This window comes from Augochlora pura, chromosome 1 (assembly GCF_028453695.1).
Source record: "Augochlora pura isolate Apur16 chromosome 1, APUR_v2.2.1, whole genome shotgun sequence".
NCBI classification, from domain to species: Eukaryota; Metazoa; Arthropoda; class Insecta; order Hymenoptera; family Halictidae; genus Augochlora; species Augochlora pura.
Genome location: NC_135772.1, coordinates 13693272 through 13710160, shown reverse-complemented (window position 1 = coordinate 13710160; position 16889 = coordinate 13693272). Strand labels below are relative to the sequence as shown.

The 16889-nt window shown below is 34.1% G+C and overlaps 5 protein-coding genes across 5 annotated transcripts; 1 reads left to right on the top strand and 4 right to left on the bottom strand.

The window, feature by feature from the left end:
* Positions 1–118: 118 nt before the first annotated feature.
* On the bottom strand, positions 119–1647 carry LOC144468516 (U-Asilidin(12)-Dg3b-like). The gene is made up of 3 exons (XM_078178073.1): positions 1335–1647; positions 346–508; positions 119–264 (listed from the first exon to the last, which is right to left on the bottom strand). The coding sequence occupies exons 1-3, from the start codon at positions 1411–1413 to the stop codon at positions 258–260; spliced, it is 249 nt and encodes an 82-aa protein (XP_078034199.1). The 5' UTR covers positions 1414–1647; the 3' UTR covers positions 119–257.
* Positions 1648–4159: 2512 nt separating this feature from the next.
* On the top strand, positions 4160–6725 carry LOC144468638 (uncharacterized). The gene is made up of 4 exons (XM_078178257.1): positions 4160–5029; positions 5373–5484; positions 5860–6013; positions 6519–6725. The coding sequence occupies exons 1-4, from the start codon at positions 4607–4609 to the stop codon at positions 6655–6657; spliced, it is 828 nt and encodes a 275-aa protein (XP_078034383.1). The 5' UTR covers positions 4160–4606; the 3' UTR covers positions 6658–6725.
* Positions 6726–7380: 655 nt separating this feature from the next.
* On the bottom strand, positions 7381–8522 carry LOC144468072 (uncharacterized). The gene is made up of 3 exons (XM_078177225.1): positions 8394–8522; positions 7608–7833; positions 7381–7528 (listed from the first exon to the last, which is right to left on the bottom strand). Exons 1-3 carry the CDS (start codon positions 8470–8472, stop codon positions 7522–7524), a joined length of 312 nt encoding a protein of 103 aa, XP_078033351.1. The 5' UTR covers positions 8473–8522; the 3' UTR covers positions 7381–7521.
* Positions 8523–10934: 2412 nt separating this feature from the next.
* Positions 10935–12198, bottom strand: LOC144469649 (U-Asilidin(12)-Dg3b-like). Its single transcript, XM_078180175.1, has 3 exons — positions 12105–12198; positions 11111–11279; positions 10935–11029 (listed from the first exon to the last, which is right to left on the bottom strand). Exons 1-3 carry the CDS (start codon positions 12181–12183, stop codon positions 11023–11025), a joined length of 255 nt encoding a protein of 84 aa, XP_078036301.1. The 5' UTR covers positions 12184–12198; the 3' UTR covers positions 10935–11022.
* A 746-nt stretch (positions 12199–12944) lies between these two features.
* On the bottom strand, positions 12945–14383 carry Def1 (defensin 1). Its single transcript, XM_078180052.1, has 3 exons — positions 14229–14383; positions 13559–13742; positions 12945–13201 (listed from the first exon to the last, which is right to left on the bottom strand). Exons 1-3 carry the CDS (start codon positions 14296–14298, stop codon positions 13162–13164), a joined length of 294 nt encoding a protein of 97 aa, XP_078036178.1. The 5' UTR covers positions 14299–14383; the 3' UTR covers positions 12945–13161.
* Between the last annotated feature and the right edge of the window lie 2506 nt (positions 14384–16889).

Sequence of the window (16889 nt, the reverse complement as noted above, 5' to 3'; positions counted from 1 at the left end):
GTAGTCGTGGTTGTTAACTATCTTAATTCATTTGTAGTTTATGATCAGATGTAGTTGAAAGAAATGGTTGATAATGTGTATGGAAAATTAGAGAGAAATACACATTTTTATAGATAATTAAGAGTAAAGTATTTTATTGATTTTTAAATGTATCACCGAAGTCGAACACACATACACGTTGAAAATATTTAAATAAACCCGGATAAGTACATTACATTGTTCAAATAGGAATACGGCTCCATTAATTGTGCAGCTACTTAAAGCCTGGAAGCAAACGATGGATTGCCACTGGTTAATATGCAAATAATTTTGTAGCTACATAAACATCTTCAAAAAGTTACGTACCGGCAGATGCACACTTTGTCAGGGTTGCAGCTACCCGATTTTTTGCCCAACGACAAACAATGATAATTGCAGCATGGGTTTCCACACAATTGGCAAGTGAGTAATGGCTCAACGATCGGTTCATTGTCTCCTACTTTATTAAGAACATCGTATTCTTCTTGGCCTGAAAATATTTTTAAGCGTTAGCGAAAATATAAGCTCCTCCACCATCAATGTACTAAATCTCGTTTGGAAAAAGTTGGGTATATCTAATATAGCAATCGATTCGTTCCCATTAGATAAAGTCTATTATTGATAAAAGATTTTACAAAGTATTACATTAGTAGTTAGTTAAAGCAAGTTCAAAGTTACGCGCAATCCGAAAATTGTTCGCAAAGTAAAAGATTGCTTCAAATGATCTTAGGACTCTCCCATATCCGGATAAGTAAGAAAGTTATTTTACTTAGGTTGGTTGGAACTTGTCAAGTTTTCGTGAGAATGATAAAAGGCATCATTTTTAGGAAACGAGAGCATTCGTAAATCCAATTATGATCCAAATCTAATCACTAGTTTCACATGCCCTTCTCTACAATTAATAATTTCGCAGGACTCTCTTTTGTTCGTTCATCCAAGAATTATACATAAATGAAATTGTGAGATATATTATGAACAATTCGGAACAAACAATAAGAACAATTGGATTTAAGAAGACAAACAAAAAAAAACAATATGCATTTGTCATAAGATTATATTCCGATAAAGAAATAGGCGCGTGCAATAGCGTACCTGACAAAGAAGAATAGAACGAAGAAAAAGACATTAAAATAATGCAGTATAACATATCAAAAATATTTTTGTATACATGTCTGAGTTTAAAGGCAGGCGTACATATAGATATAGATATTAACTTTTTTCAAGACCTTAGCATAATAGAAACCTCACATGAATTTTCTTATTTCCCACAAATTCTGTACATTATTATAATTTCCGTTTTTAAAGAGTCAACTAACCTTCAGGATTTTCAGCGGGAACTGCCATAACTGCGACTGCAGCTAAGCAAAAGAAAGCGATGAAAAGTGTGGTCTTCATGTTGAACAAGTGTGGCTGTACTTTGGGTACTGATTGATTTTGCACTTGCCAAAAGTTCTTTATATACCCACTGTGTTTACGTTTTGGTTGTGGGTGGTGTAATTTTATTTCTTATCTAGATATACAGATTACTTTCCTACGAGGTAGGATAAAATCAGATTTCGTTGCCTACACTTCGATGACGGATATAGCTTTATCGAGAATCGTGTGTTTGAATCGATCTATTATAATTAATCAATCAATCCTACTCGCGAGTGTTATACATTTTATAGATAACATATACGTCACGAAAACTAGTGTTACACATATATGTATGTCCCGTAATTCCGGAATAATTGCGTCAATTCTTAGTGCTACGTAGAATTAACATTTGCTGTCCATTTAAGAATACCTTCTCGAACCTTTTAAGTCACTGAATTTTTATTTATAACCACTTACGAAGACGTATCGTATCAAACTATAAAAATTGCATCACTTACTATATCTTATATTTATATGTATATATTTCTTTCGAAATTGGATTGGATTATGTTTAGCGGTGAAATTGTAACAGCTATTAGACCATATCAAAGTCTGCGATTAAAATTTCTCATGACTTTGTTTGCTTTAAAATTGTCATCGAGATATATAATAAACTTGATTCACAACTTGATATTCAGGTGTGAAATAAATAAGTCCCTTTGTTCCGAAATTCAGCGGCCAATGGCGGAAGGAAAGGAATCGTACGCAGTAGATTTTCGGAAGTTAAATCTCTGTTTATTCAAAATATACGTATATCTGTGTTAAGTATATCGTCGTGTTATCACACCTAAACATTAATGGAATTTTTGATGCACGAGTAAGGTAAAAGCCGGACCGTTTATATCGCTGTTTTTCGCAGAACGTTATCATTCTTTGTCATGTTGCGCAGGAAACTTCCGTTGAGTCTCGGCGGCCAGAGGAAGAGTTCGAATTAACCGAAACGCTTGTCCCACAGCTCTTTGAAGGTGGTCCTGTGAGAAGACGAACATCAGAATCCCCTGCAATTAATTGATGGGCAGGAGTTTAGCGCGGGAATGCGTAGCCCGTGTCAATAGTAGCTCCGGATCTATCGGATAATCGAGAATGTTCTGCTTCTACAGTTCGTAGTTGGCAGCGAATTAATTTCTACGTCTAATGGTATCTTTTATACCCTAGAAGCATATTATTCTTGCAAATCTAGCTAATTGTCCTTCCGCTTCGAAACAACAATGGACAACTTTGAATTGTAACGAATCTATTATTTAAAATAGTATTCGAAATATTTTCTCTACAAATATTATCCAGATTTATTCATGGTCTATCGATAATTCAGCTAAAAGAAATGTTTTGGTGTGCGCGATCACTGTGGCTATGTCGACACTCAAATGGAATAGGAAATATCGATAATTGTTCCACTTCACAATTCTCAAGAGTTACAACGTTAATTACTGTGCAAAGTTCAAGAAACGTTCTGTTTCCAAATCGTGCTACCAATCGATCGTTAGATAGTTAAATCGATATTTGCTGGATTACATCAAAATATAGCCATTCCAGATTAAAATCATGTGACACAGATCTTGATAAAATGTTATACACGTGTACTGACGTACTTATCCGTACATGTATACCTGCGGTTATTTTTAAATCGCGTCCGAATCATACGTATAGAATGATAAATTATTTCGAGAATTTGTGTTTTCGCGACAGAGACAGACTTCATATTCGCAACTTTGTCTATGTTGAAACAACTGGCATGAATATTCTAGAACTTTATTTTGCAGTGAATATCGATTTAACCACCTGACGCAAAATGATGAACACATATAATTCTATCCAGCACTGTGTTTTCCACATTTATGTCTTCGTGGCAATTATTTACTATTAACAGTGCTAAACCAAATTACAATCGACAGAAAACAGATTGCGATCATTCGTGAAATGAAAAAACGGCTGTTAAATAATTGATACATCGAAAGCGCGACGATCGGGGTAACAAGATGGAAAGTTTCTGGCAAAGTATGAAAGTATGAAATATTAACAAGCCTCATCGTAGCATGCCTGATCTGCGAGATACAAGCATGCATCGAAGACTCGAAGGTATTATTTTTTCTGTCTGCAAGCCCAAGCCGGAGAGTGCACCTGAATATCGAAAAACCTTGGGTGCATATTTGATCAGGTTTTAGCTTATTTGCAGTCGATTGCTTATGGAAGAATCGAGGACAAGCGAGCTACTTGCGTCGATAAATATTTAATCGAGCCATCCACGATACTTCCACCGCACCTATTTCTACAATACTTGGTGTGCACCATCATCGTCGAACTGTTGCAGTTCCCGCGTTTCACTGTCAGTTCTCACGCAATCAATTATGCGATCTTGTGCACACCGTCCATTGAAATATTCAGGATCTCGGAATCTACGATACATGTATCCCCGTCTATAAGTATCCGGACATGTAACAAGCATCGAAGACCGACAAAAAGTAAACCGATTGATGGTTGAACAAACGTTACTAATGAAAAGCAATATTTCAAATATTTAAATTATATTGCGTATTCCGATTGCGTATTCCGATTGCGACCCTCCGATTGTATCCCTTGCATCGATAAAATCATTATTATTTTATACTAATAATATTCTTTACAATTCTTAAACAAATTTGACAAGTTCGCGCTCTGTGAATTGTTCATTGGTTCGAACGCGACCCAAAACCGTCGCTACTGTTTTAACTCGTTAACAAAGCCGCGGATTGCATTTCGGCAAGGGAAAAGGTTACGTCAAATGGCCTCAGGAACCCCTCATTTCCCAGAGTATGTCTAATTTCGAAACACCCTGTATAGTTACTGAGACATTAGCAAAATAAGTTTTACCATAACCTATGTTCGAGCTGCTGCACGTTTCAATTACGTGATCTTATTAGAGAACGCGAAATGTGAAAATCGCACCGGAGTCAATGCCCGTTATTATTGTCTTGTTAACCTGATCGATGCGTAGCGTGCAAGCAGATGAAACACAAGGCTGACATTGTGTTAAAGTAAAAGTTCACGAACGCCAGACTTTCACCGCTTATTTCCGTCACCGGTGAGGAAAGAAAGAAAGTGCCGAGGCTTCTCTAATAAACGTTATTAATGATTGTGCGTGGATCACCGTCAGAATAGGAGAAAAGCTAGGAGACACTTGTTAACCCTCGGTTTGATGCACATGAATGACAACGAGCGGGCTTCACGGTTTGTCGAGAGAGCAAACCGTCTTATAAAAATGACCGTTCTCGTCAACCACGGCGTCACTTTGTTCCATCGCGCACAGGACGCACCCTTTGCAACGAAGGATCTCCAAGTCCGTGCTTGTACTCGGTTTGCAAACGTTATCGATACCACCGTAGTACAAATTCATCGTCGACACGCGCGAGATCCTTCGCAAAATCTAGCTCGGTTGAGAAGAATGACGTTCGACACGAAGTTCCTAATAATTATGGCGTTAGTGACGTACAGTGTTCTTGGACGGACCACAGACAGCAAGTACGACCTTTTTAAGGAGACTTATAGCAAGAAACAGAGTGGCTCTATGCTGATGGAAATCGCGAAGGAGCTTGTGCAGAGGTCTTCGAGTACCAGTCAAGTAAGTGCTGTGACGTACATTCGCTGCGGGTAATATGTGCAATGAAGGAACAGTGTTTCAACAATAAATGCTTGCGATCGGTTATGAAAACATTTGCAATTACTAAAACACCAGAACAAATTACTTTAATGTCAATTCGTAAGTTAAATAGTGAACCACGAATTTTTCTGCTATTATACTACGTGCGAAGTAAAATATGGTGATACACGTGTGTTAACAATAATTAATAGTAGTTTACCTTTGATTTTGCTTTAACCTGTTCTACACTATGATGGAGTCGCGTCGAAAATGAAGACAGAGTGTTACTAATATTAATTTCTTTAATACTTTTGCTGTTCGATAGGTACTGAATCTAAATCTGTCAAACCTATTGCTCCTGTTGCTGCTGAAGGCAGTAGTGTTCGGTGCTGGATACTTGGGGCACAACGGCCACAAAGGACGCGAGCTCGAAGAAGGTTCTTATTATTAGAAACGATACGTAACTGCATGAAATAATCAATGAAATTACGAATTAAACAGTAATTTATTCGCTTTTACGCGTCTATCTTACAGTCACGAAAACAATCCAGGAATGTTTTAGAGTTGCTCCAATTTGTAATATTTTCGAGAAAAAGATATCTTCATTTATCAATTTATTATATCATGTAAAAACGTGTTTAAAGAAATAGAGGACGAATTGTAAAAATAGAAGATAGAAACTTTAAAACTAGTTCCGGTTTATTGTTTCACGTTGTTAGAATAATGTACGACGCAAACTTTTTTTGAGACATTTTACTTGTTATAATCAGGTGAACAGAATCGGTGACATTACTGAATAATTTATTTTCCAGAGAGCGTTGTGTCCGAAGGTGAAATAGCTTTGGCTCTGGGTTATCTGATGGGTGACACTTGTTTGTATAGAGCAGCCTGCGAAGATCCGGACGTTGCGAAGGAATACCTTGGCGCAGCAGAAATGCTTATAGAAACCGTGAAACTGTTGCCACAGTGAGTGATCTCTGAATTAATAGAATCCTTGCTTTTTATTCGTTTTTGTACGAGCTTACAAAAATTTACATAACTCGAAATTAAGGCATATCAATCTGTAGATGTAAATTCGGAGCTCGGAACGAGCAAGAACGCAACATCGATGCGACGAGGTCTACGCCCCCCCCCCCCCCCCCCCTCCCCCGACTAACCCCACAGCATACTGAGGAGGCGTGGCCCTCACCGCATCGATGTTACGCGCACTGTCATTTCGAGCCCTAAATTTAAATCAACAACGATCTCGTATCTTTAAGAAGATTAAATATGTAACGTAAAAGTTAAAGATACGCTATACTAACCTCCTTGAATGCGACGAAGAAACAATAAAACTAGATTTTGGCACAAAATGACCACAAATGTAATTAGATTGTTAAGCAAGATAACTTGTTAGTTCAAGTTTACACTCAGCTATAGAGAGTGAAACAGTAAAGAAACGTATTTGTACGGGTGATATATTATGTTGCAGAGTTCCCTCCATAGAGGGCAAGTACGAAAAAACAATGATGGAATTCCGGAAGGCCATTGAGCACGGTATCACGGACGGGTGCCCGCCTGAATATACTTGTAAGAAAGATAATATCAGAAACTTTCTGAAAGAGGAGTGAAAACGAAGTGGACCGTGATGAAAATTTACGACTACGGAGATGATTAATAGAATAAATGATTATTTAATTGAATAATTATTGTCATAATATATCTTCCGTTATTAGCTGCAGAAATGAATAAAAGAATAATTTTTGTTCTCATTGTACTTCATGTTAGCGTAAATTATTAAATTACATTCGGAATAACTATCGAGGTTAACTTGACACAAAGTCTAATAATAACAGAGTTAGTTGCGATTAATTCGCAAAAATACGATTATTATTGGTGAATAGCAACTGAAATTTATGACTTGAACAGCTTTTCTAATAGATTACAAGAGTAATTTTTGGGTAAAGAATAATTTAAAAATACATACATCCGAAAGAAAAAGATAAAACGAGAAATTAATATTTTGAGTGAGCTATGATATTAAATTCACGGACCCAACGATATTCTAGATCAACTAAATGTAATCAATTTCTCGGGAAAATAGCGATTGACGTATTTGAACCTTATTGATATCAGATAATGTATCGTTTTATAGTAATTACTTTACTCGATGATAGAATGGTTGTCTTGAATTACGATAGTTACGAAATCTAGAAAAACTCGAGCAACACCACGCAATAGCCGTGATTGTTAACTATCTTGATTCATCTGTACAAGTTTTATGATAACATATTGTTGAGAGAAACGCATTGATAACGCGTATGGAAAATTGGAAAGAAATACACTTTTATGAGTAATTAAGACTAAAGGGTTTTATTCATTTTGAAATTTGTCATCGTAGTCAAACATGCATGCATATTGAAAATATTTAAATAATTCCAGTTAAGCGTTATATACTTCATACAGAAATGCGGAGCAATTAATTGCGCAGCTGTCTAATTTCTGAAAGCAAACGATAGATTGTTAGAACTCGATAATAATAATTGTGTAGCCGCATCAAAATCTTTAAAATATTACTTACCGGCAGACGCATGTATTTTTTCTGCATCTACCGCCTGATTTGCCCATCATTATGCAATGAGCACTGCAACATGCGTTTCCACACAATTGACAACTGATCAATGGCTGAACGGCTGGTGCACTTTCGGGTTCTACGGGTGCGCTATCGAGTTCTACGGATGCGCTATCGACGTCTACGGGTGCGCTATCGACGTCTACGGATTCGTTAACGTCGAATTTTTCGTTGACTGAAAATAATTTTAAACGTTAGCGGTATAAACTCTTATGCTATCATCGTGCTAAGTGTCGTTTGAAGGAAAAAGTGTATATCTAGTATACCGATTTTTCAGCATCTAATTAATACAAATTGTCGAAATATTGGATGGAACAGTCAATTCGTTCCATTTAGATAAAGTTTAATATTAATAAATAATTTAAAAGAGTACATTAATTCCTACGAAATAACTAAAATAATTCCCTCTCTCGAGATTCAAACGCTAAAGGTTCGAGCGCTCAACGATCCAATCATGACTTCAAAGAAAGAAATTGCTCACTATGTAAATAAAACGAAAAACAGTTTTTAGAATACAATTTAGTTGTTGAATTTGTTTAAAACAAGTAAAAAAGTGAAGGTATGTACAAATTATTTCGTAGTGATTAAAGAAATCGTTATCTATCAAATAGTTTTTTCTGTAATGCAAAGAGCTATTAATGATTTTTGTTCGCAGTAGTACGAATAATAGCAACGATAAAAATGATTATAATTATGGTATAATAAATACAGTATAAATCGTAGAAATGTATTAACCTTCAGTCTCTTCGGCGGAGGCAGACATCACTGCAACCGCAGCGAAGCAAAGGACACCAAGGAGAACGGAAAGCTTCATGTTGATAGTAGTTTGTGAGTTAGCCGTGTAATACGTTAACTTTTTAGCTACATCAGGGTCTTTATATACTGCAGAAATCTGTCCTCATCCTACCACCTCTACAGGGCATAAAGGGAGGTGTGTACATCGCAATCAATTACACTGATTTTGATAAATGTATGCGATAAGTGAATGATACTTCTTTGAAACATTGCTGATAAGTAGTTCTCTTATCAATCACTGTCCGTGTTGAAAAGGTGAAAATGTTGATCACGTTTTTCCTTCACTGTACGAGAGATAATCAAATCGATATAAACCGAGTTCATTCTATACTTTCGTATATCAGCAAGATCACCTAATCTATCTATGATCCTATACGTTCTACATAGTTATCCAGTAAAAATTTACAGAAAACAGATTGTTGCGTTGAAAGCCAATTAAACAAGAAGTTCGATCAACAATTGAACGGTCTTTGTATTGTAACTTATAACTATACATATATCTTTTGCAAGTGTGGGACCACCCTGTATATTTATCCTTTCGAGATAGGATAAATGTTTGTACGCGAAGAAACGCTTTTACGGGAAGATAAAATGTGTTAATGGTTTCGGAATTACTCACAGAATTGTTACAAAACGTCGATGAATGTATGTGTATATAGACATAAGATAAAATCAGAATTGCAATTTTCCGTCGCAACACACCTGTTTGCACGAATTGCAAATTATCTCTAATATCAATAGATTGCAAATTTTACGCGTCCATATTTCTTTCGTAACAGAACCATTAGAAACACTAATATATCATTATAATTTATTTATAAAATGTTAATATATTATTGTAATTAATATATAAAATATTAACATATTAATACAAATCATGTAAAAAATATTAATATATTAATATAATTCATATATAAAATATTATATTGTAGACGAACTGTTGTCTCTTTTGAACAACTTATAATTTTACTGGACTTTTGTTCGTTCATCAAGGACTTATAAATAAATGCAAGTGTGAGATATATTATAAAAAATTCGCGACAAGGATATCTACAATTTGATTTAATGGAATAAGTGAAAAAAAAACGACAGGCATTGTACTTTTAGTGTCTTCTTCAATTAGGGTGACACGTATATCACAAGATTATGTTCCGATAAAGAAATAGGCGCTTACGATAGTGTTCCCGTCAGATGAAGATAGAACAAAGAATCAGTACCTTTCGAAATAGTTAAGATATAGATTAACTAACCATGATTAAACTCTCGTGAAAACGACGATTATTCTACGTACAATTGCTAGCAGAAGTTATAAATATTTCCACGTCATTAATAATTATTAGAATTTGATGTTTTAATAACTGTACATCCCATTAAATTAACAGTACCCATTACAGTCAAGCTTATAATACATTGTTTAACCCTTTGCACTCGAGTGGTGACTCTGAGGCACCACTAAAATTATTCTATTTCATCCCAAATTAATTTTTGCAACAACAAGGTTTAGATTTAAAAAATTGAAGAGAAATTGAACACGAGAATAAATTGTGTATCATAAAAATTTATTTTGTTAAATAGAATGGAAATATCACGAACCAGAAAAATTATTTCAAAATTTCAGTTAACATGACTCCGAGTGCAAAGGGTTAAATTGCAATATTGTCTTATTTAGAACATATGAAAAAACAACGAAAATAAACAAGATATAAAGGTCTCGGCAATTACAAAAATAAAATAAAAATTAAAAATTAACAAACTATAGAAAAATTAGATTAATATTTTCGTTATTGCAATACAAATTTGTATCTATGTTAAGAAGATTTATTATACCCAAGATGTAAGTTCGCGTCAATTAACAAATTCAATACCAGACAAAATCGTTTAATTTCATTTATCCTGTCTCTTTGAAACAACTGTTATTACTTATTAGCTGAAGGATTGAATAAAAAAAATAATTTCAAAAATAATTCGACAAAATAAAATAATTATTGATTATTAGCAGCTGAAATTTTGTATAATTGTACAAATTGTAAAAAACAGTAATTATGCAAATCGCGATGGTTTTATTATATAGTCTTTTCTAGTAAATTACAAGAGCAATTATTAGATAAAGAAAACGGCGCAACATCCGAATATATTGTATATAAGAAAGAGAAAGATAAATCGTGAAATCAGTATTTTTGTACCAAAAATAAAAAATGTAACTAAATGTAATCAATTCCTCGAGAAGGTAACGATTGACACAATCGAATCTAATTGATATCAGATAATGTATCGTTTTATATTATCTTAAAACAAATAATCTCGAGCAGACACGCAGCAACCGTAGTTATTAACTATCTTAATTAATTTGTTATTTATGATAACATGTGGTTGAAAGAAATGGTATGGACAACGTCTATGGAAAATTGGAGAGAAATACACATTTTTATAAATAATTAAGAGTAAAGAATTTTATTAATTTTTAAACGAATCGAAGTCGAATACACATATACATTGAAAATATTTAAGTAATTCCGGGTAAGTATTACATTGTTCACATAGGAATACACTCCATTAATTGTACAGCTATCTAATTCCTGAAAACACACGATGGATTGCAACTGGTTAATATGGAAATAATTTTGCAGCTACATGAAAATCTTCAAAAAGTTACGTACCGGCAGACGCACACTTTGTCAGAGTTGCAGCTACCCGATTTTTTGCCCTTTGTTATACAATGAGCATTGCAGCATGGGTTTCCACACAATTGGCAACTGATTAATGGCTCAACGACCGGTGCATCGTCCAGTTCTTCCACTTTATTAGCAACATCGTATTCTTCTTGGCCTGAAAATATTTTTAAGCGTTAGCGAAGATCTAAGTCCTTCCGCCATCATTGTGCTAAATGTCGTTTGAAAGAAATTGGATATATCTGATATAGCAATCGATTCGTTCCCATTAGATAAAGTCTATTATTGATAAAATATTTTAGAAAGTATTACATTAGTAGTTAGTTAAAGCAAGTTCAAAGTTACGCGCAATCCGAAAATTTTTCGCAAAGTAAAAGATTGCTTCAAATGATCTTAGGACTCTCCCATATCCGGATAAGTAAGAAAGTTATTTTACTTAGGTTGTTTGGAACTTGTCAAGTTTTCGTGAGAATGATAAAAGGCATCATTTTTAGAAAACGAGAGCATTCGTAAATCCAATTATGATCCAAATCTAATCACTAGTTTTACATGCCCTTCTCTACAATTAATAATTTTGCAGGACTCTCTTTTGTTCGTTCATCCAAGAATTATACATAAATGAAATTGTGAGATATATTATGAACAATTCGGAACAAACAATAAGAACAATTGGATTTAAGAAGACAAACAAAAAAAACAATATGAATTTATCATAAGATTATATTCCGATAAAGAAATAGGCGCGTGCAATAGCGTACCTGACAAAGAAGAATAGAACGAAGAAAAAGACATTAAAATAATGCAGTATAACGTATCAAAAATATTTTTGTATACATGTCTGAGTTTAAAGGCAGGTGTACATATAGATATAGATATTAATTTTTTTCAAGACCTTAGTATAATAGAATCTTCGCATGAATTTTCTTATTTCCCACAAATTCTGTACATTATTATAATTTCCGTTTTTAAAGAGTCAACTAACCTTCAGGATTTTCAGCAGGAACTGCCATAACTGCGACTGCAGCTAAGCAAAAGAAAGCGATGAAAAGTGTGGTCTTCATGTTGAACGAGTTCGGCTGTACTTTGGGTACTGATTGATTTTGCACTTGCCGAAAGTTCTTTATATACCCAATTTGTTTACGTTTCAGTCGTGGGTGTTATTTTATTTATTTATCTAGATATATAGATTACCTTTCCAGTGACGTAAGTGTGTTTTCGAAGAATGATATCAGATTTTTTTATCGGTCATTTGTTGATGAATATGTATAACATTATCTAGAATCGCATATTTGAATCAATTTATGATTAATCAATTAATTCATTTCGGATGTATTATACATTCTATAGATAACATATGAATATGCATTGTAAAAACTAATGTTACACACATATATCCTGTGACTCCGGAATAATTGAATCAACTTTTACAGCTACGTAGAATCAACATTTCCTGACCATTTAAGAATACCTTCTCGAAACTTTTAAGTCACTGAATTTTTATTTATAACCGAAGACGTATCGTATCGAACTATAAAAATTGCATAACTTACTATATCTTATATTTATATGTATGTATTTCTTTCAAAATTGGATTGGATTATGTCTAGCGGTGAAATTGTAACAGCTATTACAAGGCACCATTAAGGACCATATCAAAGTCTGGGATTAAAATTTCGCAAATAACTTTGTTTGCTTTAAAATTGCCATCGAGAAATATAATAAACTTGATTTACAACTTGATATTCAGGTGTGAAATAAGTAAGTCCCTTTGTTCCCAAATTCAGCGGCCAATGGCGGAAGGAAAGGAATCGTACGCAGTAGATTTTCGGAAGTTAAAGCTCTGTTTATTCAAAATAAATGTATATCTGTGTTAAGTACATCGTCGTGTTATCACACCTAACATTAGTGGAATTTTTTATGCACGAGTAAGGTAAAAGCCGGACCGTGTATATCGCTGTTTTTCGCAGAACGTTATCATTCTTTGTCACGTTGCGCAGGAAACTTCCGTTGAGTCTCGGCGGCCACAGGAAGAGTTCGAATTAACCGAAACGCTTGTCCCACAGCTCTTTGAAGGTGGTCCTGTAAAAAGACGAACATCAGAATCCCCTGCAATTAATTTTTGCGCAGGAGTTTAGCGCGAAAATGCGTACACTCAAATGGAATAGGAAATATACATATATCAGATAATTTTTCCACCTCATAACTTTCAAGAGTTACAACGTTAGTAACTGTGCAAAGTTCGAGAAACGTTCTGTTGCCAAAGCGTGTTACCAATCGATCATTAGATGGTTAAAGCGATATTAAGTGAATTATATCATAATATAGCTATTCCGGATTAAAATCGTATGTCACATATCTTGATAAAATGGTGTTATTTTTAAAATCGCGCCTGAATCAGATGTAACGTATGATGTATTATTTTGGGAAATTACGTACGTGCGACAGAGGCAGATTCCATTTTCGCAGCGTCCACCAGCTTTACCCATGCTGAGACAGTTGGCAGCGCAAGCACTGTGTTCAGCTATTCCTTTGATGGAGAGGAGGTCACAAGTCACTCTTCTCTGCCTAACAGCACGTTCTTCTTCCATTCCGGAGAATTCGAGTGCCTCATATTCTTCTCCTGGAATTTGTCAAGCATTTTATTCGTTAATTATTCGATTACGGGCATTCATGCTTATTTATTATAATTTACTTATATCCTCAAGGGGAAGCTTGAAGTAAAATAAAATAAAGTCGATTTCCAGCAATTATTTTATAACGTAAAATATTCACGAGATTTTCCCTCCATTTTCACACATATTCTTTAACATTTTAATATATATAAATTTATTTTTCGTCGCTTTTTACCGACCTTCACTGAAATAATAAATCTTGTTTTCCACGAATCTTCCAATTGAAGAACAAAAACTAAGCGAAGCTTTTTAGAATAATTTCCTATTTTCCAAAATATTGCGAATAATGTACAAGTTATCAATTTTAAAAATTGCAGATTTATATATCAATGAAAATTGTGCAGCAAATGAATTGTGTGAGACAATAAATATTCCATGCAATTCTTTGAGAAGATGAAACTGTATTTACAGTGGAGTAGAACAAATTCAATTACCAGTTGGGATTGCCGTGACAGCGACAACAGCCACAAACGCAAAAGCAGCAAGTACGTAGAACTTCACCATTTTGGTACTAGGCAGACTCTTCTTCTACTTTGAAGTGAAGTGATGCTGGAAGACTGATGATGGATGCGAAGATGGGATCACTTTATATACCATATTCTTCTGTTGATATAGCGTGCGCGTAATTCCCGCCTCATGCATACGTATCCGCAGTTGATACGAAAGAGAAAATAAAGAAATAAAGTAATTAGCATGTGTATTCAGTCGTATCATACAGTACAGTAGACACCGAGATATAAAGATTCCCAGTTCTTCCCCGTTCTTCTTTGTTACATTTATCTGTGGTTTTCCCGTCAGCTGTAGTGCATCCTCAAGCAATCAGTATTCGTACTCCATACTGCAATATAGAATCCATACAAAGATAGCGTTCGATATTAACAAATTTGAAAAACGAAAAACTCTAGTTCCTAACTTGACAAATCATATTTATGATATTAACAATTATTTATTACGTATCAATTCACGTATTTAGAGATTTAAATAAACTTTTAATATTTCCCTGTACTTCCTATACAACAAATATATTTATTCAAAGCTTATTATTATTACTCACAACTTGACAAATCGTATTCATGATATTAAAAAATACATATCATGAATCAATTCACATATTTGTAGATTTAGATCAAATTTCGATATTTCCCTGTACTTCCTATACAACAAAGATATTTATTCAAAGCTTATTATTATTATTATTATTATTATTATTATCATTGTTGTTGATATTGTTATTATTATTATTATTACTATTGTCATATATGTTTACTTCAGTCACGTAACCATGAGATTTGAATTTTATTTATAATTTGCCTAATTTGCCTAATTTTATTAATATTTATAATTTAAATATAATTAAAAAATATTCCAGATAAATAAGTGACAATAATAGAATTTCTAAAAATACAATGGAAAACTCGTCGGCTTTGTCTCCCGCGCAAACAGGACATAAGTCTGACCAAGAAACTAACAGATAACCCGGGAGATAACCGATACAGTTGCTGACATCGTCTTCAAATTCCCCGTTATCCAATAAATGTTTCTTGATTTTTCTCCGATCAGAAACTCAACATCAGCACCTAGTGTCGTAACTGAATGTCACGAATAATTCATCAATTCGCATCGGTTCTGCTTATTACTTCGCGCGCAGTGGGCACGCAACCGTGGTCGATAGCACTTCTTCGATGGGTATGCTAACAACATAAAAATTGTGTTCACTGTCTATATAGTGTAGAATGTTCCATTTTGTTGTAAATAATTTCGTATATTGTTTCGAGGAATATTCGTAAACTTGTTAAACAATAGGAAAGAAATGACGGTTTTAATTATCAGCTTTGCAACTTTTAACTAATCAAGTCATGCGCAGATATTTGAATGAAATGAGTTACTCATAATCGAACTGTTCATCTAAATCGATAATTTCAGTGTTCGAAACTATGAGAAAATAACATTAAGAAATTTATATTGTGCATGTAACGTGTGAAACTGTATATTGTTAAAACATTTCATTTAATCTAATTCTTTTTATAGAGACCTTTATTCACATAAGATATCATTAAATATCATTTTTATTATCCAATACTTCCTCCGTATGTTATGCTCTAAAAAGAAAACTGTAAGTATAGTTCAGTTGAGAAGTTTCTAATGTTGTAACTGAGGCGGACTGGAATGTAATGTCGTTTAAGTGCATGTCGATATTCGTTTGTCGTTTATCAGCTCATTTTGTAGTTCACATCGTACGGAAGATATTTTATGATAGCGTAATTTGTTTTCCTATAAATGATCCAATCTCAGATTCCTTTTTGGTAATTTATGGTAAAGTGACCAGCCAAATACCAGAAGAGGTACATATTTGGCATTGTATGCTTCTTGAGTTTCGCAAGGGGGTAACGCAACAGTTGCTACCAAGAACATTTTCGATATTTATCCAATTGCATTAGGCGTTCGCAAATGCCAAAAGATAGTTTTCTCAGTTCAAATGGAGTAATTTTGATCTTTTTGACTCGTGTTAAGGACAAAAGTGGAAACGAATTCGTGTAAGACAATCAAAGAACTGTCAAACACTCTAAATTAACCTTGGATGAGCTTCCAAGAAGTGTCGTATGACAAGTAAATCAATCTCTAATTGAAAAGTGGTCAGAAATTGTCAACAGAAAAATCGTTTTCTGCAACGCGATAATGCGAGACCGCACTGCGCAAGACGAACCGTGGAAAAAATTAATGAATTAGAGTGGAAGGTATTGCCTCACCTACCATACTCACCCGATATTATGTTATTAGATTTCCATTTATTCCGTTCGCTACAATGTTTTCTATGTGGTAAAAAACTTGAAAATATGGACGATGTCCAAAATGCCATCTCCAGGTATTTTGCGCAAAAATCAATCGATTTTTACTGATCTAGGATTGAAAATTTTCAAAATAGATGGGTAAAGGTTGTAGATATCATGGGTGATTACATAATTAATTGAAAATATAAACTTGTTGAAAATTTATGTGTTTGAATTTAATGTAGAAAAATGACATTATTTTCTAGTCCCTCTAATATTTCATATTCGATGAAAACTAGAATAGACATTCTTCTATAGCCTTTAATT